General features: G+C 43.1%; 1 protein-coding gene across 6 annotated transcripts in view; it reads left to right on the top strand.

Annotated features, from left to right (window-relative positions):
* Window positions 1–938: 938 nt before the first annotated feature.
* LOC115649077 (cytochrome c oxidase subunit 7A-related protein, mitochondrial) overlaps window positions 939–25,015 on the top strand; it is a 179,466-nt gene continuing 155,389 nt past the window's right edge. The window contains exons 1-4 of one of the 6 annotated variants that reach the window (XM_030557651.1): window positions 962–1,262; window positions 17,820–17,954; window positions 19,793–19,839; window positions 19,969–20,057. In XM_030557651.1, coding sequence (XP_030413511.1) covers window positions 1,191–1,262; window positions 17,820–17,954; window positions 19,793–19,837 — 252 coding nt within the window. In that variant the 5' untranslated portion in view covers window positions 962–1,190 and the 3' untranslated portion in view covers window positions 19,838–19,839; window positions 19,969–20,057. Of the gene's footprint in view, window positions 1,263–17,819; window positions 17,955–19,792; window positions 19,840–19,968; window positions 20,924–25,015 lie in introns of those variants that run through there. The other 5 variants (XM_030557650.1, XM_030557646.1, XM_030557647.1 and 2 more) reach the window with 5 other exon arrangements.

Below are 25,015 nucleotides of genomic sequence, written 5' to 3'. Positions count from 1 at the left end.
CTCTGCGGGGGGTGCTGGGCAGTTGTGGTGGGGCTATGGGCAGAGAGGTGCTGGGCAGGGGTGGCGTTGTGCAGGGCACTGTGCATTTGTGTGTGGGGGGGGGTCTGAGAGAGCACTAGGCATAGTGGATCTCGGGGGGCTTTGGTATTAGGGAGTCAGGAGGATGTGGGGTGGGGGGACTGTGTGGCATGGCATGGGCATGCCCCCGAGGGGAAGGGGCATGCCCCCGAGGGGAAGGGGCATGCTGGCAGCAGCCGGTTTGTAAACAGTGCCCTTGCATTGGGCTGGCGGAGCTGGGCTGCCCCTGCTTTGCTATGTCCCATTATCCTTCGCTGGCTCCTCCATCTGGGGACTGACCTCCCCGCACCATGTTCCATTGCTCCATGGAGGCCCACAAATAAGTTTGGCACCAGGCACACAAAAGGTTAATCCGGCCCTGGCTCCCCAGGTGAAACCTGCTGAGAAGCTCTGAAGAATCACGGACGCTCCGCTCCTTAGCGAAAGGGACGCCCTTCGCCTGCCCCCTCCTTCGCTGGTGTTCAGGTAGCGGCGCCTCCCCGCTCAGTTAGCTTCTTTCACCCCACCGGCCGCCCCTCCCTGGACACCTTGCCCTGCCGCCCTACCCGGGCCCCCACTAAGCTGCAGTCGCCTCATGAGCCCAGCGATCGTGCCCGGCCTACCCGGTCCACAGCTTCCTGCCCTTGCACGCTGCACACACGTGGCAAGGAAGCGTCCCCAGCTAGCAACAGTTGTTAGGCAAGAGGCGGGGTTTCAACAGTTCTCGGCAGCTGATTGGATGGCTCTTGGGCCTTTCTCTGAAAGCGGAGCGGCGAGGGCCTAAATCCAGCTTCCGGAGTCCAAGTGCGCAGGCGTATTAGGCTGCCCAGCTGCTGCCTGATTGGAAACTGTCGCCTAGTTAGTGCTCCCTACAGAACCCGGGGGCAGTTCGCGCTCCCGCAATCCACGAGGGACCCGCTGTTATCACTCAAGTCTCGCAGGCAGCGTTTTTGGCTGGTTTCCGAGTTTGTTCTACCGGCACTCGCCGTAGCCCCCTACAAAACTGCCTTCCTGCGCCAAGGCCCTACAGGCTGGGGAAGCACTGGGGAGGGTCGGGTCCTTCCTTGGAGCGCGTCGCGGCCGGCCGGGTGCTTGCGGGGAAGCAGCGCGGCGTGTGCGGAGAGCCCGGCGACATGTATTATAAATTCAGCGGCTTCAGCCAGAAGCTGGTCGGGGCTGTGGCGTCCGCCGCCTACGTCCCCCAGGTGAGCGCGTGGCCGGCGCCACAGAGTCGTTGACCTTCACTGTCCTCCCTGTGCCGCGCCCCGCGGGGCTTCGAGCGGGAGAATCCGCGGCAAACGCGCTGTGGTCCAGGCGGCCTGTCACGTGGCGCGGTGACCTTCAGGCGAAGGGCGGGGAGGCCTCTGTGGGTCGGTTGCCTCGCGCGCGGGGAGGTTTCCCTTCCTGCGCGGCCCGAGTCCCTGCCGCGGCCACCTTCACGGCTGTCGGGTCAGATCTTAACGTGGCGCCCGAGCCCCTCTCCAAGGGGACAGGATGTGTGTCCTTCCCTCGGGACCTGGCCTGGCGGGGCTTTTGCCGCTGTGCGGGGCGGGAAGTGATGCCCTCAGGGAGCTCTCTACGGGTCCAGGTCGTGGCCCTGCCACTGACTTGCCTTGTGACCTTGGGCAAATCACCTCATCCCTCCTGCTGCTCCGTTTATTGCCCACCTGTAAAATGGGGCTGGTTTGTCTCTCAAGCGCGGAGAGTTTTAGACCTTGTTTGTACTGGACAACGCTGCTTCCGTAACTAACCCTCAACCATCTGTTAGCCAAACATGGTGCCTACCATGTTTGTCCAGAAATTGAGACCAAAAAAACCTGTGGCTAACAGCAGTTCAGTGGGAGCCATGGGTCTTCTTTGTCTGCACAGTCAAATAAGCAATGTTGAAAGCCCTGGCTGGGATGATTTTGTTGGGGTTGGTTCTGCTTTGAGCATGGGGTTGGACTAGATGGCCTCCTGAGGTCCCTTCCAACCCTAATCTTCTGTGAGTCTGGGACAACTGACTACTGAAATAATGCTACTTCCAAGTGCAGACAAAGTCTTAGTTAAACAAAGTATGCATATTCACTATCCCCTCTCCTTCAAACCTAATGCGATAATTTCTCAGCTTCAAGCTTCCAAAGCTTTTTATTAACAGTGAAGAGCTCTGATATGTTTTTAGGTAAAAATAAGATAAAAGCAAAGGTTGAATTGGTATCCATGAATGCTTACCTTTTCCTTGGTTGGGGTCCAGTAAGATCAAAGGTCTGTGTTGAAAGCCTGAGACATTAATCCATCTATTCCTTGTTCCCTCAATTCTGGAAGACCAATCCAAATGCTAATGTCACTTGAAGTGTCATTTTTTTTGTTAAACCTTACTCTTTTCCTTAATTTACACTGTACTGGTGACATACTGTATACAAATTTTTGCATATACAGTCAAACATCACAAATAAACAGTCAACGGGAGAGTGATCAGGGATCAATCTATTGTGTCTACACTACATGTGATAAATCAGTTGCTACCTGTGAATCTGGCAGGTAGTGTAGATGTACCCTTAGTGTGTGTGGGTTTTTTTTTTTAAAGACTGTCTTGTGCTTATAGTTATAAAGAGAAACTTTCCAATTATGAGCTGAGCATAAATTGATGCATGATGGATTGATTTAAATCAAAGCTATTTAAATCACTGATTTTAATCATTTAACTCAGCAGGCAGGAAGCACTGATTTAAATAATCAATTTTAATTGTTTCTCACTTTAATTATTTTTCTAAAGAGAGAGAGACTCACTGGTTGGTAACAATTAAAATGTTTGATTTCCTGTTCTATGTAGCCTTTACGGTAAACTTGGTGCTTTTGCTAACAAGGAGGATGCACTATATCTGTGTGCATTTATTTAAGTAATTATATAGCTTACCTGTTTACTGGACGGTTTTTTGTTTTGTTTTTTTTACTTTCAATTTGTCTCATCCTGTATTTGGATGGAAAATTAAATGCACAAAACAATTTTAAACAATTAAATAAAACTACCTTAAATATTCTGGATATACAAGCAAAAAAAAAATTTTTGCTTTTAACACTGATTTTTCAAACAAAGGTGGTATCTCTAGTTAGTGAATTGAACTGATGCTATTTAATCATGTGTGCTTCAAGATTTTAGAACTAGTAGATATCATCCCCTCCCCACACACCTAGCTTTTATCCATAGAATGGAAGAAGAAAAGCTTTCATGCATAAACACACTTTCATGCTTTTTCAATTCCCAACTGATTTCTTAACTGAATGAACTAGGCATTGAATTGAACTAGTTGAATAAGCTGAAGTGAAGAAAATATTCTTTATTGCTATCAAAAATTGGCTTAGCATTTCAACAAACCCTGGTTCTAGGTTATTAGCCATTGACTTCCACCAGTCCAGTAGTTTTACTCTATTTAGACCTTGGGAGCAAACATACTGCTTAATATTTGTTGCATTTAATTTGAATTGTTAGTAGATTATAATAGCTTTAGGTTTTAACATAGGCTGTTTAAATTTTAATTTTAAATAAAAATTGATCACTGCAGAGTGGATAAAATATTTTTAAAAAATCAATCTTCAACCAAAAGAGGTTTCTGCACTAGAAAGCCAGCTCTACACTAAAAAGAGCTTGCCAGTATAACTATATCAGCAAACAAGTTCTTTTGCTAATGTAGTTTATACTAGTTTCCTTTATGAAACAAAAGAACTCTTAGAGTCTACAGTAGGGCTTCTGTTGGTTAGGAGTGTAATTCTGGTATAGGCACACACACAACTCCCAGTGTTGCTTCCGCTGTTGCAGTCATGGTGTTTATCCCCAGGCTTGTCCCTTATTGAGATAGCAAGGGAGGACCCACACAGGGCCATGTAAGTGTGCCACCTTCCATGCAAGAATATTAACTGATTTGATGTGTGTGGTGAGTGGCAGCACTAACTCATTTATTTGTATGTGGTGGAAGGGAGAAGAAGTTGGTGTGGCATTAACTGGTGTCTCTAAGTTCAACCAAGTTAGTAGGCTCTTCAGGCCCAAGCCACGAGTGGTACTTGACTACTAAGAAACCATTCACAACAGGTATTGCTTGGAAGAGGGTGTGGTGTGGAGCATTGTGTATTTACTCCTGGGTAAGTGGTTGCTGGGTTAATTTTTAAAGCCCTGCAAATAAGGTATCTCTCCTGCATCCTAATAGGCAAGTCCAAAAAGTGGGAAATATCCATCTACTTGAAAATCGAAGTAGGAAATACGTAGATTCTGCCCTGGCCCTCTACAACTGCCTCAAGGCTTGGCCATGGGAGGATTCTCCTAGCACAGGTGAATCTTCGTGTTGTTTAGAGCTGCCATAGCAGCTCTTACTGCACCCTCAGCCCCTAGGAGTGTCTTGGGCATCTTTTTGATGGATCTGGTCTCTGACAAAACTTCAGTATCTCCCAGGTCTAGCAGCCTTATAATGGGAAGATGGTTTAAAGTCATGCCTGAGCATCCTTAGTTGAATACATTTTTCCTTGTAAAATTGACTTTACTCCAAACTATAGTCTGAGCACCTCCTTCTGAATTATTTCTGATGCAACTGGTTGGGTTGGTAAGAAATATTCCCGTTCTACATTTTTATATTTATTACTTCATACAAAGGCAGAGGCAAAAAACACACTTGAGTTAAAGATAGAATTTCCTCTGTTACCTGACCCTAATGTTCATTTAGGTGTGTATTAAGCGTAGCCGTATATTCTGCAGATATCACTATTCAAGACTAATGTCCTGCTGTAATATTTTTAGAACAGAATTATAAAAGGGTTCCATTTTAATAATTTACTGTATACCTAGACAAATTTCTGTCTATTTCAATCAATAGAAGCGTCTCTGCAAACCTGTACAATTTCACAGATACTACTGCATGGAAAGAATCTAAATTTGGGGTTTAACATCTTTTTGGAGAGGGGGAATAAATATTCAGCTGGGGAAGAAACTGTTCTCCTGAATACCCTGTGTTCTCTCTGGGGTGTTAAAAAATTCCATAAAAATCATATGAAGCCCTTTGTTTAAAATCAACTCAGATCATCAAGAGCTGTTTTTTCAAAGGATATAGTTGAAAAATGGAATTTTATATGCTCAGTGCTCCCATGTTTTTTATGTAGAGCACTTGTTTGGATAAAAAGATGTCTCCTTTCAATAATGTTTGTTGCAAATATAGCATTGTATTGGTGAAGAAATACAGGCTCTTCTGTATTTGGCTTGGATTATAAAGGACCCAGTCCTCAGATATGACCTCAGTGTGTAGAGCAAAGGTGCCAATAAGACAACTTTGGCGTTTCCCTGATTCTGGGCTGGTTGTGTGCTGGAGCCTCCCTTTGTTTGTTAGAGCATCCTGCTCTAGATAGTCAATTCATGGAGTTATCACAGTAGGTAGGGATCACCAAGGAGCAGGGAACCTTGTATGGGAAAGGGAGAGTGGCACAGGAGGGTACTAGCATTACGCTACTAGAGTGATCTTGCCAGGACTTCCCATGCTGGCTTTGATGCTTTGTGCTAGAAGTGCTGCAGTGTAACTGAGAACTGAGGGGAAGGTATGGTTGTGTGACTTAGAAAACTTGTCTAAATAGTCTTAAGGCATGGAATTTATAGTTTAAAATAAGATACTTTGTGTAACACTGACGTTTATAGGGAAAGTACCTGCTATTTAAAAAATCAGAATTCACCTTTTAAAAAAGACTTGTTTTTTGCACTTATAATCTCAAACCCTCTTGAACTATATTTAATTTTCACCATTCTTTTGTCTTTATAAATGTAATGATGTGGAAGTTTTGCTTTGAAGGTGTCAGTTTTAGAACTTAAATAATTTTGATATAATTCTGAGAGATGGGTATATATTGCAGGACAGGACCCATTTTAGGGTATTGCTGGAAAATTTAAACCCACTTTTTTCTTTTCTTTGTGACTCTCCACAAAGATTCTATGGTAACTTGGTTGTACAAGTTATACAGGTGTCTCAAGGACGGTAACCTTAAAATTAGATTGTCATGCATATAGGACTGAGCCTTAGTTCTGCCTACTCCATTGTAAAACATCACAATATCATTAGTCAGTACTTTTTTGAGGCAGTGGGATTCCATTTAGTGTAGGTATTTTTCAGTACATTGTAATAGTATTGTAATATTTAATCACAATTCATTTAATCTTTAGCATTTGAAAATTGTTTGGTCTTTGTCAGGTTATGTTGGGACTTTAATGTTTACTGAAGCATAGCCATGTATGCTAGTGATTCTCAAGCTGTTTAAGGGGGCCTGCAGCTGAAGCCTGGAGCCCCGAGTCCTGGTGCCCTTAGTGGGGCTAAAGTCTGAAGCTGTGGGGCTGAAACTGAGAGCCCCGAGCCCTGGTGTCCCTGCATTGGAAGGCCCGGGAGTTGCGGGAGGAGTGGCAGCTGCTGCTCTGGCTAATGCCAGCTGGTGTTTGTGGCTGAGGCTGCTCCTCAGCTCCCAGCCCTCTTTGACTGCTTGTGCAGCCAGTAACAGCTGCCTGGGTTGGGGAGATCCTGCTCTGGGGCTGGCAGAGCCCTCAGGGAGCAGCAACCTCAGGTGGGGGCCCTTCTGGCACACCGCTTCTAGCTCTTCCTGTTCCTGCACCCTTGTCAAGGTTTTTTTCCCTCCACTTTGAACTTTAGGGTACAAAAAGTGGGGACCTGCATGAACACTTTTAAGCTTAATTACTAGCTTAAATCTGGTACGCTGCCACCAGCCAGAATTTAGTGTCTGGCACACTTTCTGTTCCCCCAAAACCTTCCCTGGGGAACCCAGACCCAAACCCCTTGGGTCTTAAAACAAGGAGAAATTAACCATCCCCCTCCTTTTCCCCCTACCAATTCCTGGTGAGTTCAGACTCAATCCCTTGGATTCTAAAACAAGGAAATATCAATCAGGTTCTTAAAAAGAAAGCTTTTAATTAAAGAAAGAAAAGGTAAAAATTATCTCTGTAAAATCAGGATAGAAAATGCTTTACAGGGTATTCAGATTCATATAGACCAGAGGGACTCTGCCCCCCCCCCCCCCCCCCAGTCTTAGATTCAAAGTTACAGCAAACAGAGGTAAAAATCTGTCCAGCAAAAAGACACATTTACAAGTTAAGAAAACAAACATAAGACTATTCCGCCTTGCCTGGCTATTACTTTGTCATAAACAGATAGTTAAGGGTTAATGTTCTTTTACCTGTAAAGGGTTAACACAAGGAACCAAACACCTGACCAGAGGACCAATCAGGAAACAAGACTTTTTCAAATCTGGGTGGAGGGAAGTTTTAAGTGTGAGTCCTTTGTTCTTGGTCTGTTCTTTTCTCGGCTCTGAGTGTGATCTTCCTATCTCCAGGCTTTCTAATCTTCTGTTTCCAAGTTGTAAGTACAAGGATAGTAAGACAATAGGTTTATATTGTTTTCTTTTGTATTTACATGTGTGTAGTTGCTGGAATGTGTTAAATTGTATTCTTTTTGGATAAGGCTGTTTGTTCATTTTTTTTCCTTTAAGCAATTGACCCTGTATATTGTCACCTTAATACAGAGACTATATTTTATGTCCTTTTTCATTCTTTTTATATAAAGCTTTCTTTTTAAGACCTGTTGGAGTTTTTCTTTAGTGGGGACTCCAGGGAATTGAGTCTGCAGCTCACCAGGGAATTGGTGGGAGGAAGAAGTCAGGGGGAAAATCTCTTTGTGTTAGATTTACTAAGCCTGACTTTGCATACCCTCTGGGTGAGGGGGAAGAGAGATTAGCTCTCTCGGTACTTGTGTTTCCAGGACTTGAAACAGGGAGGGTAGAATCCCTTTGTTTAGATTCACGGAGCTTGCTTCTGTATATCTCTCCAGGAACCCAGGGAGGGAACACCTGCAGGGGAGGAGGGGGAAGGGAAATGGTTTATTCCCCTTTGTTGTGAGACTCAAGGAATCTGAGTCTTGGGGTCCCCCAGGGAAGGTTTTGGGGAGACCACAGTGAGCTAGGCACTGTATAATTCCTGGCTGGTGGCAGCAATTACCAGGTTTAAAAGGAACCAGAGAGAAATTTTTTTTCTGTTCTCTCCTGGCAGTAGCTTGCATATTAAGCAAGGAACTATTAAGGGTCTTTTGTTAAACATAGCACTCCCATTGAGAGTCAAGTACCCAGCACAATACACATGCGAATAAACTGGTTTTTCTGGTTTACTTTACATTTAAAAGATTAGCTAGAAACAAAAAAAAGGCACCGTTGCTAGGCAGACCCCAGGAGGCAACAGAGAACCTGCATTTCAGGCAGTAAACACCAGAGGGCGCCTCTGCACAAGAAAGCAGGAACCATGAGTTCCAAGGAAAGCCTGAGACAGGAGCGAGCACGGCAACAAGCCATGGACAAAGAAAATGAACATAGGAGACGGATGGAACTAATTAATGCAGAACTAGCCAAGGAAGAGGCAGCCCACAAAAGAAAACAACAACAAGAAGAGGTGGCCCACAGAAAGAAACAAGAAAAAGAAGAGGTGGCCCACAAAATAAAACAAGCAGAAGAAGAGGCAGCCTACCGCTGAGAAATGGAAAAACAACAAAAAGAAAGTGAAGAGAGAGAAAAACAGAGAAAACATGAACTGAAGTTAGCCCAGGCTGGGCAGCATGCTCCAGCCAATCCTAACAACCCTTCGCCAATTATGGTTCCACATCCCAAGAAATTTCCCACCTACAAGGCAGGTGATGACACTGAGGCCTTCTTGGAAAATTTTGAAAGAGCCTGTCTTAGGAACAGCATCTCTGAAGACCAGTACATGATAGAGCTGAGGTCACAGCTCAGTGGACCCTTAGCAGAGGTGGCGGCTGAAATGCCAAAGGACTGAATGAACGATTATAAACTGTTTCAAAACAAGGCCAGATTAAGAATGGGGATAACCCCCCGGATCATGCCCGTCGGTGTTTCAGAACCCAAAAGTGGAAACCAGATGTCATTTCCCAAACACGCCTACTACGTTGGAAAGAATTATGAGGCCTGGATATCAGGAACCAATGTTAAATCCATAGACGAACTGCACCTCCTCATACAAATGGAACAGTTCTTGGATGGTGTTCCTGAGGACATAACACGGTACATACAAGATGGAAAACCCAAAAATCTCACCGAGGCGGGGGAGATTGGAGCCAGATGGATGGAAGTGGCAGAAAGCAAGAAAGCTACTGTCAAGGGGAACGAATACCCCAGAGGGCACACCGACAATAAACGCTACAACCAAGGGCAGCCAGAGACCCCACCTACAACCCAAGGAAAGCCACAGACACCCTATTCTTCCACCTCACCAGTCTCCAGTAACTCACCTCGACTCAGTGACCAGTCAGCTGGAAGATGCTTTAAGTGTAATGAACTGGGACATATAAAGGCCAACTGCCCAAAGAACCCAAACCGAGTGCAAGTCATTACACCACCATCACCCAAAAGATCCCCAGGCCCAGATGCCTCTCAAATACCCTTGGAGTGAAGGGAAAATTTGAGAGTGGGCGGAAGGAAGGTTACTGCATGGAGAGACACGGGGGCACAAGTGTCAACTCTCCACCAAACCTTCGTCGACCCCAAATTCATCAACCCAAAGGACCAAGTGACAATTTACCCCTTCATGTCACAAGCTGTAGACTTGCCTACAGCTGAACTGCCTGTCCAGTACAATGGCTGGTCAGGAATGTGGACTTTTGCAGTCTACGACAATTATTCCATCCCCATGCTACTGGGGAAAGACTTGGCCAACCAGGTGAAGCGGGCCAAGAGAGTGGGAATGGTTACACGTAGCCAAACCAGGCAAGCTTCCAGACCCATTCCTGTTCGTGAGCCATCCACAGGGGTCCGTCTGTGTTACCAGAGACCCAGACAGAGGTAGTGGACCCGGATCCCATGCCAACAATGGAAACAGCCACAGTGCTTCCAGTCCCAGACCAGGAACTGGGAAAGCAGTCAGAACTGTTGCCAGCACTGACGACAGTGCTTGCAAATCCATCTTCAACCCCAACGCCAGAGGCTGCCAGCGAGCCTGAACTGGAAGAACCAGCAGACAGCCATACCCAAGAGGTTCAGCCAGAGCCTGAAATAACCCCTGGCGCACCAGCGGAAAGCGGCTCACCAGCAACGGAAACAACCCCATCACCTACATCGCTTCCAGAGGGACCAAGCCCAAGTCCCCAGTCTGAGGAAGAACTGGTGTCCCCAGCCTCAAGGGAACAGTTCCAGACTGAGCAGGAAGCAGATGACAGCCTTCAGAAAGCTTGGGTGGTGGCACGGAGCACTCCACTGCCTCTCAGCTCTTCTAATCGATCCCGGTTTGTTGTAGAACAAGGACTTTTATACAAGGAGACTTTCTGGTGGACACTAGGAAGACTGGCATCCGCAAAAACAGTTGGTGATTCCAACTAAGTACCAGGGAAAGCTCTTGAGCTTAGCCCATGATCATCCCAGTGGCTATGCTGGGGTGAACAGAACCAAGGACCGGTTGGGGAAGTCCTTCCACTGGGAAGGGATGGGCAAGGACGTTGCCAAGTATGTCCTGTCTTCTGAGGTATACCAAAGAGTGGGAAAGCCCCAAGACCAGGTCAAGGCCCCTCTCCATCCACTCCCCATAATTGAGGTCCCATTTCAGCGAGTAGCTGTGGATATTCTGGGTCCTTTCCCAAAAAAGATGCCCAGAGGAAAGCAGTACGTACTGACTTTCGTGGACTTTGCTACCCCAGTAGCATAGGGATGGGATAATTGTCATAGACTGCAAAAGTCCACATTCCTGACCAGCCCTTGTACTGGACAGGCAGTTCAGCTGTAGGCAAGTCTACAGCTTGTGACATGAAGGGGTAAATTGTCACTTGGGCCTCTGGGTTGATGAATTTGGGGTCCTCCAAGGATTGATGGATAGCTGACACTTGTACCCCCGTGTCTCTCCATGCGATAACCTTTCCGCCCACTCTCAAGGTTTCCCTTCACTCAGAGGGTATTTGAGAGGCATCTGGGCCTGGGGATCTTTGGTGTGATGGTGGTGTAATGAACTGTACTCGGTTGGGGTTCTTGGGCAGTTGGCCTTTATATGTCCCAGTTCATTACATTTAAAACATTGCCCAGCTGACTGGTCACTGCGTCGAGGTGAGTTACTGGAGAGGTGGGACAATAGGGTGTCTGGTGCTTCCTTGGGGTGGTAGGTGGGGTCTTGGGTTGCCTTCGGTGATAGGGTTTATTTTCGGTTTGCTCCCTGTGATATTCACTCCCCTTGCTAGTAGCTTTTTTTTTCCTGACGCTTCCACCCATCTGGCTCCAATCTCCCCCTCCTCGGTTACAGTTTTGGGTTTCCCATCTAGGATGTACCTTTCTATTTCCTCAGGAACACCCTCTAAGAACTGCTCCATTTGCATTAAGAGGGACAGCTCTTCCAGAGAGTTAGCATTTGCTCCTGATATCCAGGCATCCCAATTCTTTCCAATGTGGTAGGCGTGTCAGGTAAATGACACATCTGGTTTCCACCTTAGGGCTCTGAACTGCCGACGGGCATGCTCAGGTGTTAGCCCCATTCTGATTCAGGCCTTGGTTTGAAAAAGTTAATAATCGTTCATGTGTTTCTTAGGCATTTCAGCTGCCATCTCTGCTAAGGGTTCACTGAGCTGTGGCCTCAGCTCTATCATGTACTGGTCTGTAGAGATGTTGTACCCATGGCAGGTCCTTTCAAAATTTTCTAAGAAGACCTCAGGATCATCACCTGCCTTGTAGGTGAGGAATTTCCTGGGATGGGGAACAGTACCTGTAGAAGGGTTGTTAGGGTTGGCTGTTCCATCCTGCTTAACCTTTGCTAATTCCAGGGCCTGCTGGTGGGCCTCCCTCTGGAGCTCCAAAGTCCTCCGGTGGTCAGCCTCTTTCTCTCTTTCATCTCCATCTTTTTCTCTTATCTCTAGCTGTCTCCTGTGATCAGCCTCTTTGGCTTTTTCTTCTGCGTCCAGCCTAGCCATTTCCTGTTTAACTGCTTTCTTGGCACTCATTTTTCTGCTTTCTTATGCTGGCCGCACCCCCCTGCAGCTTACTGACTGGGATGCTTCAGCTTGGTTAACAGAGATTTTCTAACTAGCTATATCCGAGAGGTAGAAAGAAAACAATTCAACTTGTAAATGCCTTTTGCTGGCTATCTGCTGGCTCACAGCTTGAAGCCTCCTCTTAACAAAGACTTTTGTTAAAAACTTAACACCTCTGCCCTCAGGCTGCTTTCCAAGCAGCTAGAGAGGAGAAGAAGAAAAAAATCCTACTGGCTTTTGGTTCTTAAAAATCCCAACTGCTGCTCACCATGTCAAGGTTTTTTCCCCCACTTTGAACTTTAGGGTACAAAAAGTGGGGACCTGCATGAACACTTTTAAGCTTAATTACTAGCTTAAATCCGGTACGCTGCCACCAGCCAGAATTTAGTGTCTGGCACACTCTGTTCCCCCAAAACCTTCCCTGGGGAACCCAGACCCAAACCGCTACTGTGTCCTGGAGTTTTTGTAGCTTGTTGGGGGCGGGGGGGTGGAGGGACTCTAGATTAAAAAAAAAAAAAAAAATTGAGAACCCCTGATATATACAATATGAACAGTGCTTTAACACGATACTTAGGGCTAGTCTACACTGTCAATGGTAAAGTGCTACCATTGCAGCGCTTTAACGTGGCTTGTATAGTCAGGGCACAGTGCTGGGAGAGAGCTCTACCAGCGCTCTAAAAAACCACCTCCACAAGAGACATAAGCGCTGGTGCGCTGTTTACACTGGCTCCTTACAGCGCTGAAACTTGCTGTGTTCAGAGGTTTATTTTTTTCATACCCCTGATTGAGAAAGTATCAGCGCTGTAAGTGCCAGTGTACACAAGCTCTTAGTGTCATACATACAACAAAATCTGCCTCAAGGAATGGTTGGGCAAAACTGATTTCATTTTCTCAGCTCGCCATGCCTGTAGCGCAAAGATAATCGTAGTGAAGATGTTGCTTGTGGTTCTCAGTCAGTTGTAGACACCTGACTTTCTGCCAGTGATGTGCCTTCGGTTACAGTGGACAGGTGTGCTGTTTGGCCACTTTCCATTGAGAGTTTTAATGGAGGGAAACGGAGTGACCTTTGAGATCAATAGTGGGACTATTTTCAAATAGTTTTAGGCCAGGTCTACACTTAGAAACTTTTCAGTATAACAGCGTCAAGGTTGGTGGTGGAATAGGTTCATTTTTTGAGACATTTCTATACCAGCAAACATTTCCTAGTATAAACTAGTTTTGATATTCCTGAATTTGTGACAAATGTATTTAGAAATTTTGCTGTTGATTGACATAGGCTTGATAAATGAACAAACAGCAATTAGGAATGATCCTGTCTAAAAATGCACATGCATTAACCTTGTCAGAATGTAAATGTAATCTCAGTTAATAGTTTGTGCTCAGCCTCTGGAACAAAGCTCTTTCTACAGCATAAGGAATTGTTATTTATATGATAGGTGTTAAGGGTTAGTGAATTCATAAATGCCTCTTTTTAAAAACATTCTGTAACACTTTAACTTAATTTGTTTTTTTTTTTTCAAGCATAAGCTATGAGCCATGTATCTTCTTCCCTTCCCCCTCAATCTAATTCACTTTGAGCGAGTCTCTCTCTCTCTCTCTCTGAATGTGTGGTGTCGTGTATTAAAGAAATATTCTAAACCCTTATCTGCATTGTGTTAACAAAATGCACACAGCATGAGGCTGTGGGCAAATGAGACAAAAGTTCATCCTAAAGCTGCATGTACTGACCATCTGACACCTTGACTAAATCCTAGAGTGGCAGCTTCAGCAGCTGTGCTGTAAAGACTTTCTTTGACTATATAGCAGAATGTTGAAAATAGAGAGTAATGCTGAAAAGTGGATATGATTCTGTGGCATTTGTTTTAAGTACATTATGGTTTTTATTGCTTTTTAATGTGGATATTGGAACGTGTTTTGGATATTGCTGCAATATGAAAGATCTAATCAGCCCACATATGACCACATCAGTTTGGATGTTGAGAACCCTTAATTCACTTCTCTTGTACATATTCATGATATGTGAATATATAATTACATGTATATATTTTTGCGCAGCACCCTTTCCCCACATCAACGTTCTCACTGGTTCACAGTTCCAATCTCCCTCTGTCAGCTCCTTGGTCCAGTCTTTGCCCAGCTATTCCATTTCACACTGTGCACCTGATCAGATCAGTCTCCCCTCCTTCCCCTCATCCTGTTCCAGTTTTACCCCCTGTCATAACATATTTCCCAGATTTGGACCTTAGCGTCCAAAATATGGGTGTTAGCATGAAAACCTCCAAGCTTAGTTACCAGCTTGGACCTGGTAAAGCTGCCACCACCCAAAAAATTAGTGTTTTGGGGCACTCTGGTCCCCCCCCAACAACTTTCCCTGGGGACCCCAAGACCCAAATTACTTGAGTCTTACCACAAAGGGGAATAAACCATTTCCCCCCCCCTTCTCCCTTCCAGGTGTTCCCTCCCTGGGTTCCTGGAGAGATACACAGAAGCAAGTTCCGTGAATCTAAACAGAGGGACTCCACCCTCCCTATTTCCAGTCCTGGAAACAGAAGTACCGAGATAGCTAATCTCTCTTCCCCCTTACCCAGAGGGCATGCAAAGTCAGGCTTAGTAAATCTTAGTAAATTTTTCCCCTGACTTCTTCCTCCCACGAATTCCCTGGTGAGTTACAGACTCAATTCCCTGGAGTCCCCCTCTAAAGAAAAACTCCAACAGGTCTTAAAAAGAAAGCTTTATATAAAAGAAAGAAAAATACATAAAAATGCTCTCTCTGTATTAAGGTGACAAAGACAGGGTCAATTGCTTAAAAGAAAAAAAAATGAATAAACAGCCTTATCCAAAAAGAATACAATTTAACACATTCCAGCAACTATACACATGAAAATACAAAAGAAAACAATATAAATCTATGGTCTTCCTATCTTTGTACTTACAACTTGGAAACAGAAGATTAGAAAGCTGGAGATAGAAAAATCACTCTCATAGCTGAGAGGGTCAGACACAAGACAAAGGACAAAGAACTCACACCCAAACTTCCCTCCACCCAGATTTGAAAAAATCTTGTTTCCTGATTGGTCCTCTGGTCAGGTGTTTCAGGTTACTCCTTTCCAGGTGAAAGAGACATTAACCCTTAGCTATCTGTTTATGACACCCCCCACCTCACTTAAATTCCCAGTCCTGGTTTCTCTTTCTTCTGTAAAACTGTGAAAATACCACTGACCTTGCTTTTTGATACATTCTTGACTAACTCCAATAACAAAGGCTAAGACAAATTAATCTTGTTTGTCAATATTGAGTGACTTTGTCACCACTTTTCTGATCCATGACCTTGGATTAAGTGTCATTTCAGGGGAAAGTCAGGTTTGAATTTCCTTTATTACTTGGAAATATTTTGATGTATGTCCTTATTGGTGCAATAAAAAAAGAGAACCTCAGTGCATGATGTGTCTTCAAAACTTTAACAGCTACACAGTAACTCATAGTAAGCATAGATGTCTTACTAGCCTAATCAAAACTCTATACAGTGCACAATGGGTGGCAATGGTTTAAAATGCAAGTGTTTTTTTTAAAGTGATCTACTGTGAAAGCTCTTTTTTTTTTTATTAACCAATAAAGATACATATTGGTAGATAGGCATGGGATGAAGAATTCGGGATGGATGATCACTTATTGAAATGGCTTGCAATGTACTATGACCTCAGTGCATACAGAACAATTCTGTTTTTATAGAGTAGATAATAGTAATGACAGTCTAAAATCTAAGTAGGAAAGGAGCAGATTACTTGCAGTGAGGAGGAACTGGAGGGGGTCCAGTAAGTGTGGGGAGGTGGCTTGGGGATGGCTCATTCCCAATGAAGGATAACCATCTGAATTTTAAGGTAAAATTTTAAAAAGGAAGTGCTGGAGGGAGAGAGATGAAAGTTTCCAAACTGTTAGAGCAAAGGATGGGGAGGACTGTTACAGCTGGTTAAGTCACCAGCTGGTTAAGTATGGTATAACATCACCTGTGTGGGAAGTCCATGGGAGTTCAGTTTGTTAGACTGCATCACTTGTAATAGATTGTCATCCATTTAGTTTCTAATTTGTGTAATACAGCATTTCCTTTGTGATTGGGAAGGCTCCAGAATATAAGATCGACAACTGAGAAGTAATTTGTTAATACAAGGGAGAAAGATCACAAGATGTTTTGATGTAGTAACCTATTCATTATGCAAATCTAAATGCTTTTATTACACTAAATACTTCGCATCATAGTAGAAAAAGCTCCTAAAGGTAATGGATGATAGTGAAATGGTCGTCTTAGTCATGATTAAGACCATTTCATTATCTTTAGGAGTTTTTAACCTCTGAGAATTACTGTGAGATGTCTCATGGTTGTTCTCAGGCTAAAAGATTTTTTTAGCCAGTTTTCAAAACAGTTTACTCAGTTACTTCTAAAACTTTAGATTTGCAGTTGATTTTATTCTTGAATGAAGACTAATGCCTTTCATGTAACGTAATTTGGTTTATTAACAGAGAAAATGATAAAGTCCTCCACTATATATTGTAATTTAGTATTTTACTAAATGCACTACAAAAATCTCAAGCATCTTTTAGAACTAAACCCTACGGTGAAATACTGAGCTCTGCGAAGTCAGTCGCAAAATTTCCATTGATTTCAATGGGGCCAGGACTTTGCCCACTGCATTGAATCAGTGTTTGCATTACTCTGAATTAAAAAAACTATCAAACTAAAATCTCAGCATCGCTGTTGCTTTAATGCATATTTCTCCATTTATGTGGATAAATCAGAAAACTTAGGGTTACTGCGAAAGCCATATCTTATGACACTGCACACACGAAGGCATAACTTAACTCCATGTGTAGTAATAAATATAGAGAAATATGCAAGCAGGCTGCCTTACAGTTGTTGGGGGAACCATAACTTTGAGTAGTGTACCTGGAAACCTCTCCAATAAATAGGATTTATGGTATCAAATCAGAGTACATAATTTTAAACCTTTATTTCAAATCATAGCTCAGTCAGTAGAGACTTGAGGGAATAGCAGCAGAAGCAGTACCAGCTGAGTGCTGGAGGAGGTGAGTATTCCTGCTTAACAGTGTCCTGTCTTATCCAGCAGCACCTGCTGTACCTATACAAAGTGGAGATGGTTCTAGTCATTTCCCCCAGCCTATTGCCACACCTTCATTTAAGGTGTGTGCCACTGCCTGTGGCAATCATTAGGTTGGTCTTTGTTTGTCAGTTATTTCCCCCCAGATGTCTGAGGAATTCCCCTGCTGTTCAAGCAGTGCATTGGGGTAGGATTTGGGCCTTGAGGCACTCTTCACTTTTATTTCAGGCTGACTACCATTTCAGGGAAACACTACTTTAGTTGACTTTAATTTCACATTTGGAAGGCCCTCTCTGCAATAAGGGCTAGAAACTTCTGAAAAAAAACTTGGAGAATCTCATTCACCATGGAAAGTTGTTTACTTACAAATGGTAAGTGAATTTGTCAAGTCCTGAGCCAAAGCTAGCTGAGAAATTTGACAGTCACTTCCAATATATTTGTAACTGGATGTCATTTATTTATTTATTTTATTTATTTATTTATTTATTAGGTAAGGGGGCTGTAGCCAGGTTAGCTGTCTCTCCATAATGCTTTTTCATCTTAGCTTTGGTAATTTGTTTGCTTGGAACATGATCAGCGGTACATTCTTTTCAGCTGTTAAATATCCAAGTACTCAACACTTAATCTCCATTTTCAGGGACTGAAGCCACTGGCATCCACAGAATCGCCAACTCTGATTTTTGGAACACCAACTAAACTTGCCTCCGATTCGCCAGCAGCTGTTTCTTATTTGGGCAAGAACAAGGTGCCGGACCTCCAGAAGCTATTTCAGGTAAGAAGAAAAACTTTATTAAGAGCAAATGTAAATAAAAAGGACTGAAGATAGTGGGCCATATTCTGCCCTTCATTGCACCTGTGCAATGCCATCAGTGGGTCCGCACCAGAGGGCATGCATTGATGTAATTCAAATTCTGCAACATTTGGTCCAAAGAATGTAAATATGTGAAACTTTTTTTCTGAAAGGGTTTATAGTAATTTTCATAACATCTTATAGTTGAATGTTTGTAGCTTGTTTAATTCATGGTCTCAGTACCTTGAGACCCTGCACAGGAATCCTTGTATTGGCAGGACATTTCCTAGAAAGGAGAGAGACCTCAGATCTCCTTTCTTCACACTGCTACATGTGCTTATCATATTCAGGTCAGTTGTAAATATGTTTTTTTTCTTGCAACATATGACATGCTTATGATCCAACAAAGTGTCTGAATGCAAGGAACAAACTGGATGATCTGTGATTTGTTTGGTGTTGAGTAATTTTAAATTGTTTATAAACTGCTATGTAAATGTTTATTGGTGCTCAGAACCTATGGAATAAGGGTATATGTAGTGTCCTACAGAGTCTTTGTGTTCATCTCTGTGGATTAACAACTTGTTTGGGAGGAACTGATGAGTGGAGTTCATATTTTTATAGGAGTTCTCTAATTTTAAAGAATAAAACCTCATATAACATTCTGTTTTTTATGAGAATGACAAGGGGTTGTGCTTTTTAAAATGTGCACATTTCTCTCTTGCACGCCTTTTTTTATTTGCCCGTGTAATGCTGAATTGGTGAACAACATCTGATTTATGCAAATCCTCTCCCATTCTCTAGTTACTGACACTTTTCAGTCAGGTGCCTTTTATGATAAAGGATTTTGAGAAAATATTCCAAGGCATGTGTCATAAACAGATAGCTAAGTCTCTTTCACCTGGAAAGAAGTAATCTGAACCACCTGACCAGAGGACCAATCAGGAAACAAGACTTTTTTCAAATCTGGGTGGAGGGAACTTTGTGTGGGAGTCCTTTGTTCTTGGGTCTTCTGTCTGCCTCTCTCTCAGCTATGAGAAGTGATTTCTGTTTCCTGCTTTCTAATCTTCTGTTTCCCAGTTGTAAGTACAAAAAGATCAGATAGTGAGTTATATGGTTTTTTCTTTTGTATTTACATGTCTATAGTTGCTGGAGTGCTTTGAATTGTATTCTTTTTGAATAAGGCTGTTTATTCATATTTCTTTTAAGCAATTGACCCTGTATTTGTCACCTTAATACAGAGAGACCATTTTTATGTATTTTTCTTTCTTTTATATAAAGCTTTCTTTTTAAGACCTGTTGGAGTTTTTTCTTTAGTGGGGAATTCCAGGGAATTGAGTCTGTACTCACTAGGGAATTGGTGGGAGGAAGAAGTCAGGGGGAAATCTGTGTGTGTTAGATTTACTAGCCTGACTTTGCATTCCCTCTGGGTGAGGAGGGAAGAGAGATTAACTCTCGGTACTTCTGTTTTCCAAGGCTGGGAACGGGGAGGGTGGAGTCCCTCTGTTTAGATTCACGGAGCTTGCGTCTGTGTCTCTCTCCAGGAACACCTGGAGGGGGGAAAGGAAAAGGTTTATTTCCCTTTGTTGTGAGACTCAAGGGATTTGGGTCTTGGGGGGATCAGAGTGCCCCAAAACACTCTAATTTTTTGGGTCGTGGCAGCTTTACCAGGTCCAAGCTGGTAATTAAGCTTGGAGGTTTTCATGCTCACCCCCATATTTTGGACGCTAAGGTCCAAATCTGGGACTAGGTTTTGACAGCATGTTCGTGCCTACAATTTGCAAGGTGCATATAATAAAAAGCCTGCTCTTGCCTTTGTGCAGCTACAGGAAGAAACCCTAAATTCTGTTGGAGGATTAGTTACATAGAGGTTCATGGAGGTTTTTCTTTACTCTCTCCAATTCTCTCATTATCCTTTATTTTAGTTACAGTAGCTTGTTTGTGGTGATCAGCATACACTCAACCTTTTTTCATTTGCTGTGTTTTTCTTCTCCCAAAGAAGGCTGATGGATTGCCAGTACATCTGAAACGAGGAGTTCCTGATCAGCTGCTATATCGGACCACTATGGCTCTAACGATAGGAGGGACCATCTACTGTTTGATAGCTCTCTACATGGCCTCACAACCAAAATCCAAGAAGTGAATGAACCATAACTAATGGGACTGATTCAACATTTCACTGAAGGAACAGTTGGGTACTACCCCTTTGTATTTACTACTTAATCCTGTGATTGTATGTTGTGAATTCTTCAAATAAAGACATTAAAGAAAATGTTTTGAAAATGGTTACCTTCTAATGCACTGGAAAGCAAGATAAATATCAAAGTTAATATTTAAGAGTGAAAGTCAATGTGTTTTTGCTTGTCAGGTCTCCAGTCGTCTTTCCCACCCCAATGTAAACCAGACAAACAATTGTCTTACAACAGCCTCTAAGCACTTTAGGGTGGTAAAACTTGCCACCTGCCTTTCAACCACGTTAAATTGGAAATGAAAACTTAATTGTGTCAAGCTATGCCTTAACATCCACATTCTCTCAATGGTAAGGAAAAGGGGGGTGGGGGGCATTGTAGGGTACTAAGGGTTTGCAGAAGCAATAAGTAATTTGTGTAATTTACTATTTGATGACAAGTCTATTTTTCTTTTCATTCATGCTCACTAGGAATTCACATTAGCAGGTGCAGCATAGAGATTCTTCCAAATGCTCATATAGCATTAATGATGGGAACATGGTAACTTAAATTTGTACTTTCAGTGAGTAATATGACAGGGTTATGGTGTCCAAATCTAATACCACCTAAGAACACAGCTGCTAGTAGCAATGTTGAACTTAGGCAAACTTCTGTATTGTAACAGCAACTATACTAGTTTTTGTCCTTTTTTTTTCCTTTTTGTCAAATTTATTTTAAAATTGAAGTACTGTTTATTTTTACTGTGGAATAAATACACCAATACAAACATTGAAATGTTTCAGATTTGAAAGTCTTATTTCATCTTTTATTAGAAGGCCTGGTGAAATGTTTCAAAGCATTCAGTTTCCAACCTCATCTTGTACCTTTTGAAGCAGACATCTGGTTGAACAGTCTCTAAACCTCAGAACTATGCTAATGGCCAGGTAGTAGACTTTTACAAAGAATAATCACCAATATCTGCTTTTATGAAATATGGCAACCTTTTACTACTTAATTGCGTATTAACTGCTATACTGTTTTATTTCTAATTTGTAGAAGAAGAGAATTTAAGTTAACCCTTCCTCCCCCAGTAAAACCATATTGCATGAAATGCTGGAAGCTGACAAAAAATAAAGAAATAAGTATTTGGTGATGAAATGCACCCTTTATCCTATAGGGACAGCCACTCCTGTGGACTGCAATAACAGCTGTTTTGAGTTCCCAACCATTAGAACTGCATACCTATGAATTCCCCTGTTTTTTTTCCCAATTCCTACACCTATTCAAAATCACAAAAAGTCCACTTTCCTTGTGCAGAAGAGAGATAAAGGCCCTCTTTCTCCCTCCATCTCCTCTTCCCACCACAGGATATGTCAAATTTCCTTTTCTTTCCATTTCCCCAAATTTGTTTTTCATGTACTGGTCTTAAAAAATAAAATAAAAAAAGTTCACTTGTTTTCCAATAAAATATTTCAAAGGCTCAGATGTTCCAAGAAAATCTGCCTTAGAGTCATGACTGAAGAAATGTAACAGTGTCCAGTTTTTGTATGAGAAAATGAAGCTTGAGCTTAATGTTGATATTTTAGAAATGGAGGAGAGGCCGCTGGGAATAATGGGCTGAAGCCACATAAAGAAAGAGGTAACAAAGCTCCTCAGGCGGAAGAGTTAAGAAAACAGGAGCATTTCCTTACTAGCAAAAGTTATTAACCACCAGTGATCCATATTTTCCTTAAGTCCATGTGGAAAGGATAAAACTTCCAGAACCCAAAAGAATCGTGGTGGCACTGGTGATTTTTCAGTCTCCTGCTGAGTAGTAGCCATACGCTAATGATCTAGAAGAATCCTCTAACACAGGCTGTCTATATCTGTTTCCACTAGTCTTTACAGATTTATCACAGGTAATTGGGAGACATTCTGATTATTTGTAATTATTAGAGGCTGTGTTTGGAAAGTGATGGTCTATTACTGGTTACCATGGCCGATGTGACCTATACCTAACAACGTGACAGAAAATGCAATGGCTTCTTTGTCCACTGCATTTCAGCTGGAGTGAAGATCCTTCCTCTAGAATACATTGAGAATCAGACAGTCATTCAGCTGTGGGTTTCTTATAGGAGGTATAGACTGGGAAGGGATCCTTCTAAGGCATAGCAACCTGACCACACCACATGTCTCTCTGCAGGAGTTCTGGGAGCAAGTGTAGCTCTGTTGCCATAGAAACCGTCTTCTCTGACCTGGACCATGCTGCTTTTGACTGGTGCCCCTGAGGCAAAGCCCAGGGAGCAGTTGAAAATGCTGTGGCTGCAACCAGAAAATGAAGAAGCCCATGTAACTCAGTAGACCAGCCACTGCCAAAAAGTCAGTGGCCTTCCTATGTTTCTTTGCTCCCAAGGCACGTTACAAAAACGGTTGGGTTCTTGGTTACAGTGGGATGGGTCTCTGTTTTTTATGTGAAAGGACAGCTGGCTTAGGCCCCTAATTCTAGGAGAGGCTTCACAGCTGAGAATCTTGAGCATAAAGAGGCACTTCCTTCCGGAGTATCAAGCAGGCACCTAAAGCTCATATCAATGGGACTTAGACACCTAAACACCTTTGAGACTCTAGACCTAAGCCCTGTCCTTTCTTCTTTGCATTTTGCTCCTGGGTAGCTTAGGCAGCACCTTGGGCATACTGCTCAAAATAACTTCTAGCAGGGAAAGTCTTATGCAGGAGAAAGTCTATCAGATGTTCTAAATAGGTCATTTCTGATTTGGCAGGGTTCTTCTCTGACCCTGCAGATTTCCAGGAGCCCTGAGTGGATTGAAAGGAAATACACTAAATGAGTCACTGTTATCAGTGATGATGCCAAAATGAGTCCTTTCTGTCCTGAAACCCAGTAGAACAACCTTCTCTGTAACATGAACAGCCCCTTTCTACACTGGTGGTGACCAGGTCCAAGTACAAAACCTAAAAATTAAAGTAAATCTGAGTGATTTCTCCCCAATGCCTTGTTTTGCTCTTCTTGCACTGTGAGAGCGTCTCTCTCTCTTCATTAGAACATAAAAGCCAGCTCCACGTATTTGAAAGCTCCTTTCCTTCTGACCTCTTTAACCATATGAATAGGAGGGGCAGCTCATGCCTTGTTCAGGAAACAATAAACGAACCACAGGAGGCACTTTTTGGCCATCTGATCCTACCTTCCAGTTCTGAGAGTCCAGCTTGCCCCTCTACCCTTCTTTCAAGGAAGTGATCGGAGTTTGTTGCAAGACTTAGGACCAATCCAAAAGACAAAGCTTACCCACCTTCTATACTATCATAGATAGTGGAGTATGGCTCCCAGAGGAAGGACCAGTGACTTTTCTGGCAAAAGCCACAGTTGGAAGGAGACCCTAAAAACACTCTAGCCAAAAAAGAAAAAACTACAGGGAACCCTTTGAGAGGCCTTAGAAGCGGTATCCCTAGTTGTCAATGATCTGTTTCACCCCAGCACTCATGTTCTGGTGCGATGGTCTTAAGAGCACAGACTCCTTGAAGAAGCATTGCTCGAGAAAAAGGCTATCCAACATCTGCCAACTGTCCCTCTGCTCAGCTTTCCTTTCAGAAAGAAACCAGGTAAGATCTTGCCTCCATTCTAACCATCATTCTCTTTGTTGCAGTCCCTAATTCTCACCCATTTCCTTCCACTCTTTCTCTGGTATCCAGCACACACCTTTCCATTCATTGGTTCTTTGTGGTTTACTTCTGAGAAAAGACACTGTGCCAAAGGCATGGTATCTTCTGGATCGTTCCAAAAGACATCTCAACTTTATAAGAGCAGCATGTTCTTTCTGAAGGAGCTATGCCACACTAACGCCTCAGGCTAAAGTCTCTGGTCATATACTGGAGGATACTGATGCTCCTCTTCAGAAACTAGCTGGATTCTAAGATCTACAGCTAGATGAGGAGTGTGCCAAAAGACAAAATGTCCTGGTTACACAGATGGGGAGAGGCAGTGACTGTTATCCGTGTATTCACTTCTGAGAAAATGGAAGAAATTCCAAGGCCTGGTTGTCTGCTCCACATTTACTGATTTTGCTAGAGCTATGACACTTGCTCAGAAGTGAAAGAAACTGGATTTTTGACAGTGGCAAGATAAATACTCCAAATCCTGGTGCATTACTCAGCTGAAACCCCAGTGGTGTGAGCATTGCCTTAAACAATTTAGGTCAAAGGTTTTGTAGGGCTGCTAGTCATGGGCCATATGGAGGTTTCACACAGAGGGCTTGGAGCAGCTGGTCCCAGAGAGGTAAAAAGGAGCATGTAGATACTGAGAGGCCAAGTAGGGTGACCAGATAGCAAGTGTGAAAAATTGGGACAGAGGGTCGGGGGTAATAGGTGCCTATATAAGACAAAGCCCTGAATATTGGGACTGTCCCTATAAAATCGGGGCATCTGATCACTCTACCAAGAAGGGAGAGTCCAGTGTTGTAGCCCTAAGAAATGGGCTTGAATTGCTCTGTTAATCAGAATACATTTTTCTGCCTACTTCAGGCCAAGCCTGGGTGGTGCTTAAGATAGTGCTCACTATCTGTCAATGCCCTTTTGGGAGGATTCTGAGAGGAGCAGTCAGCAGAAGGCACTTTGTTCTATGTTGCATTACTTATTGCTAAGAAGAGATGATTTTATACTTAGTAATCTTGCTACCTTGGTAACCAGTAAAAAAAGAGAGACAGCCTGTCATACTCACTCATCAGATCATTGATAAACTCCTATATTCCTGTAAATAAAGCTTTTTTCCCCTCCAGGAAAGTTGTTATCCTTAATGGTAAATGTAGCATCTGGATAGAAATTTCCAAGGGCTCTCTTAAATTAATAGGATTCGAAATGTCATCCCCTAAAACAAAGTTAGAGCTGAATTCT

Source organism: Gopherus evgoodei, chromosome 3, assembly GCF_007399415.2.
Source record: "Gopherus evgoodei ecotype Sinaloan lineage chromosome 3, rGopEvg1_v1.p, whole genome shotgun sequence".
NCBI lineage: Eukaryota > Metazoa > Chordata > Testudines > Testudinidae > Gopherus > Gopherus evgoodei.
Note: the sequence above shows the minus strand (reverse complement) of the source record. Positions and strands in the feature narration are given on the sequence as shown.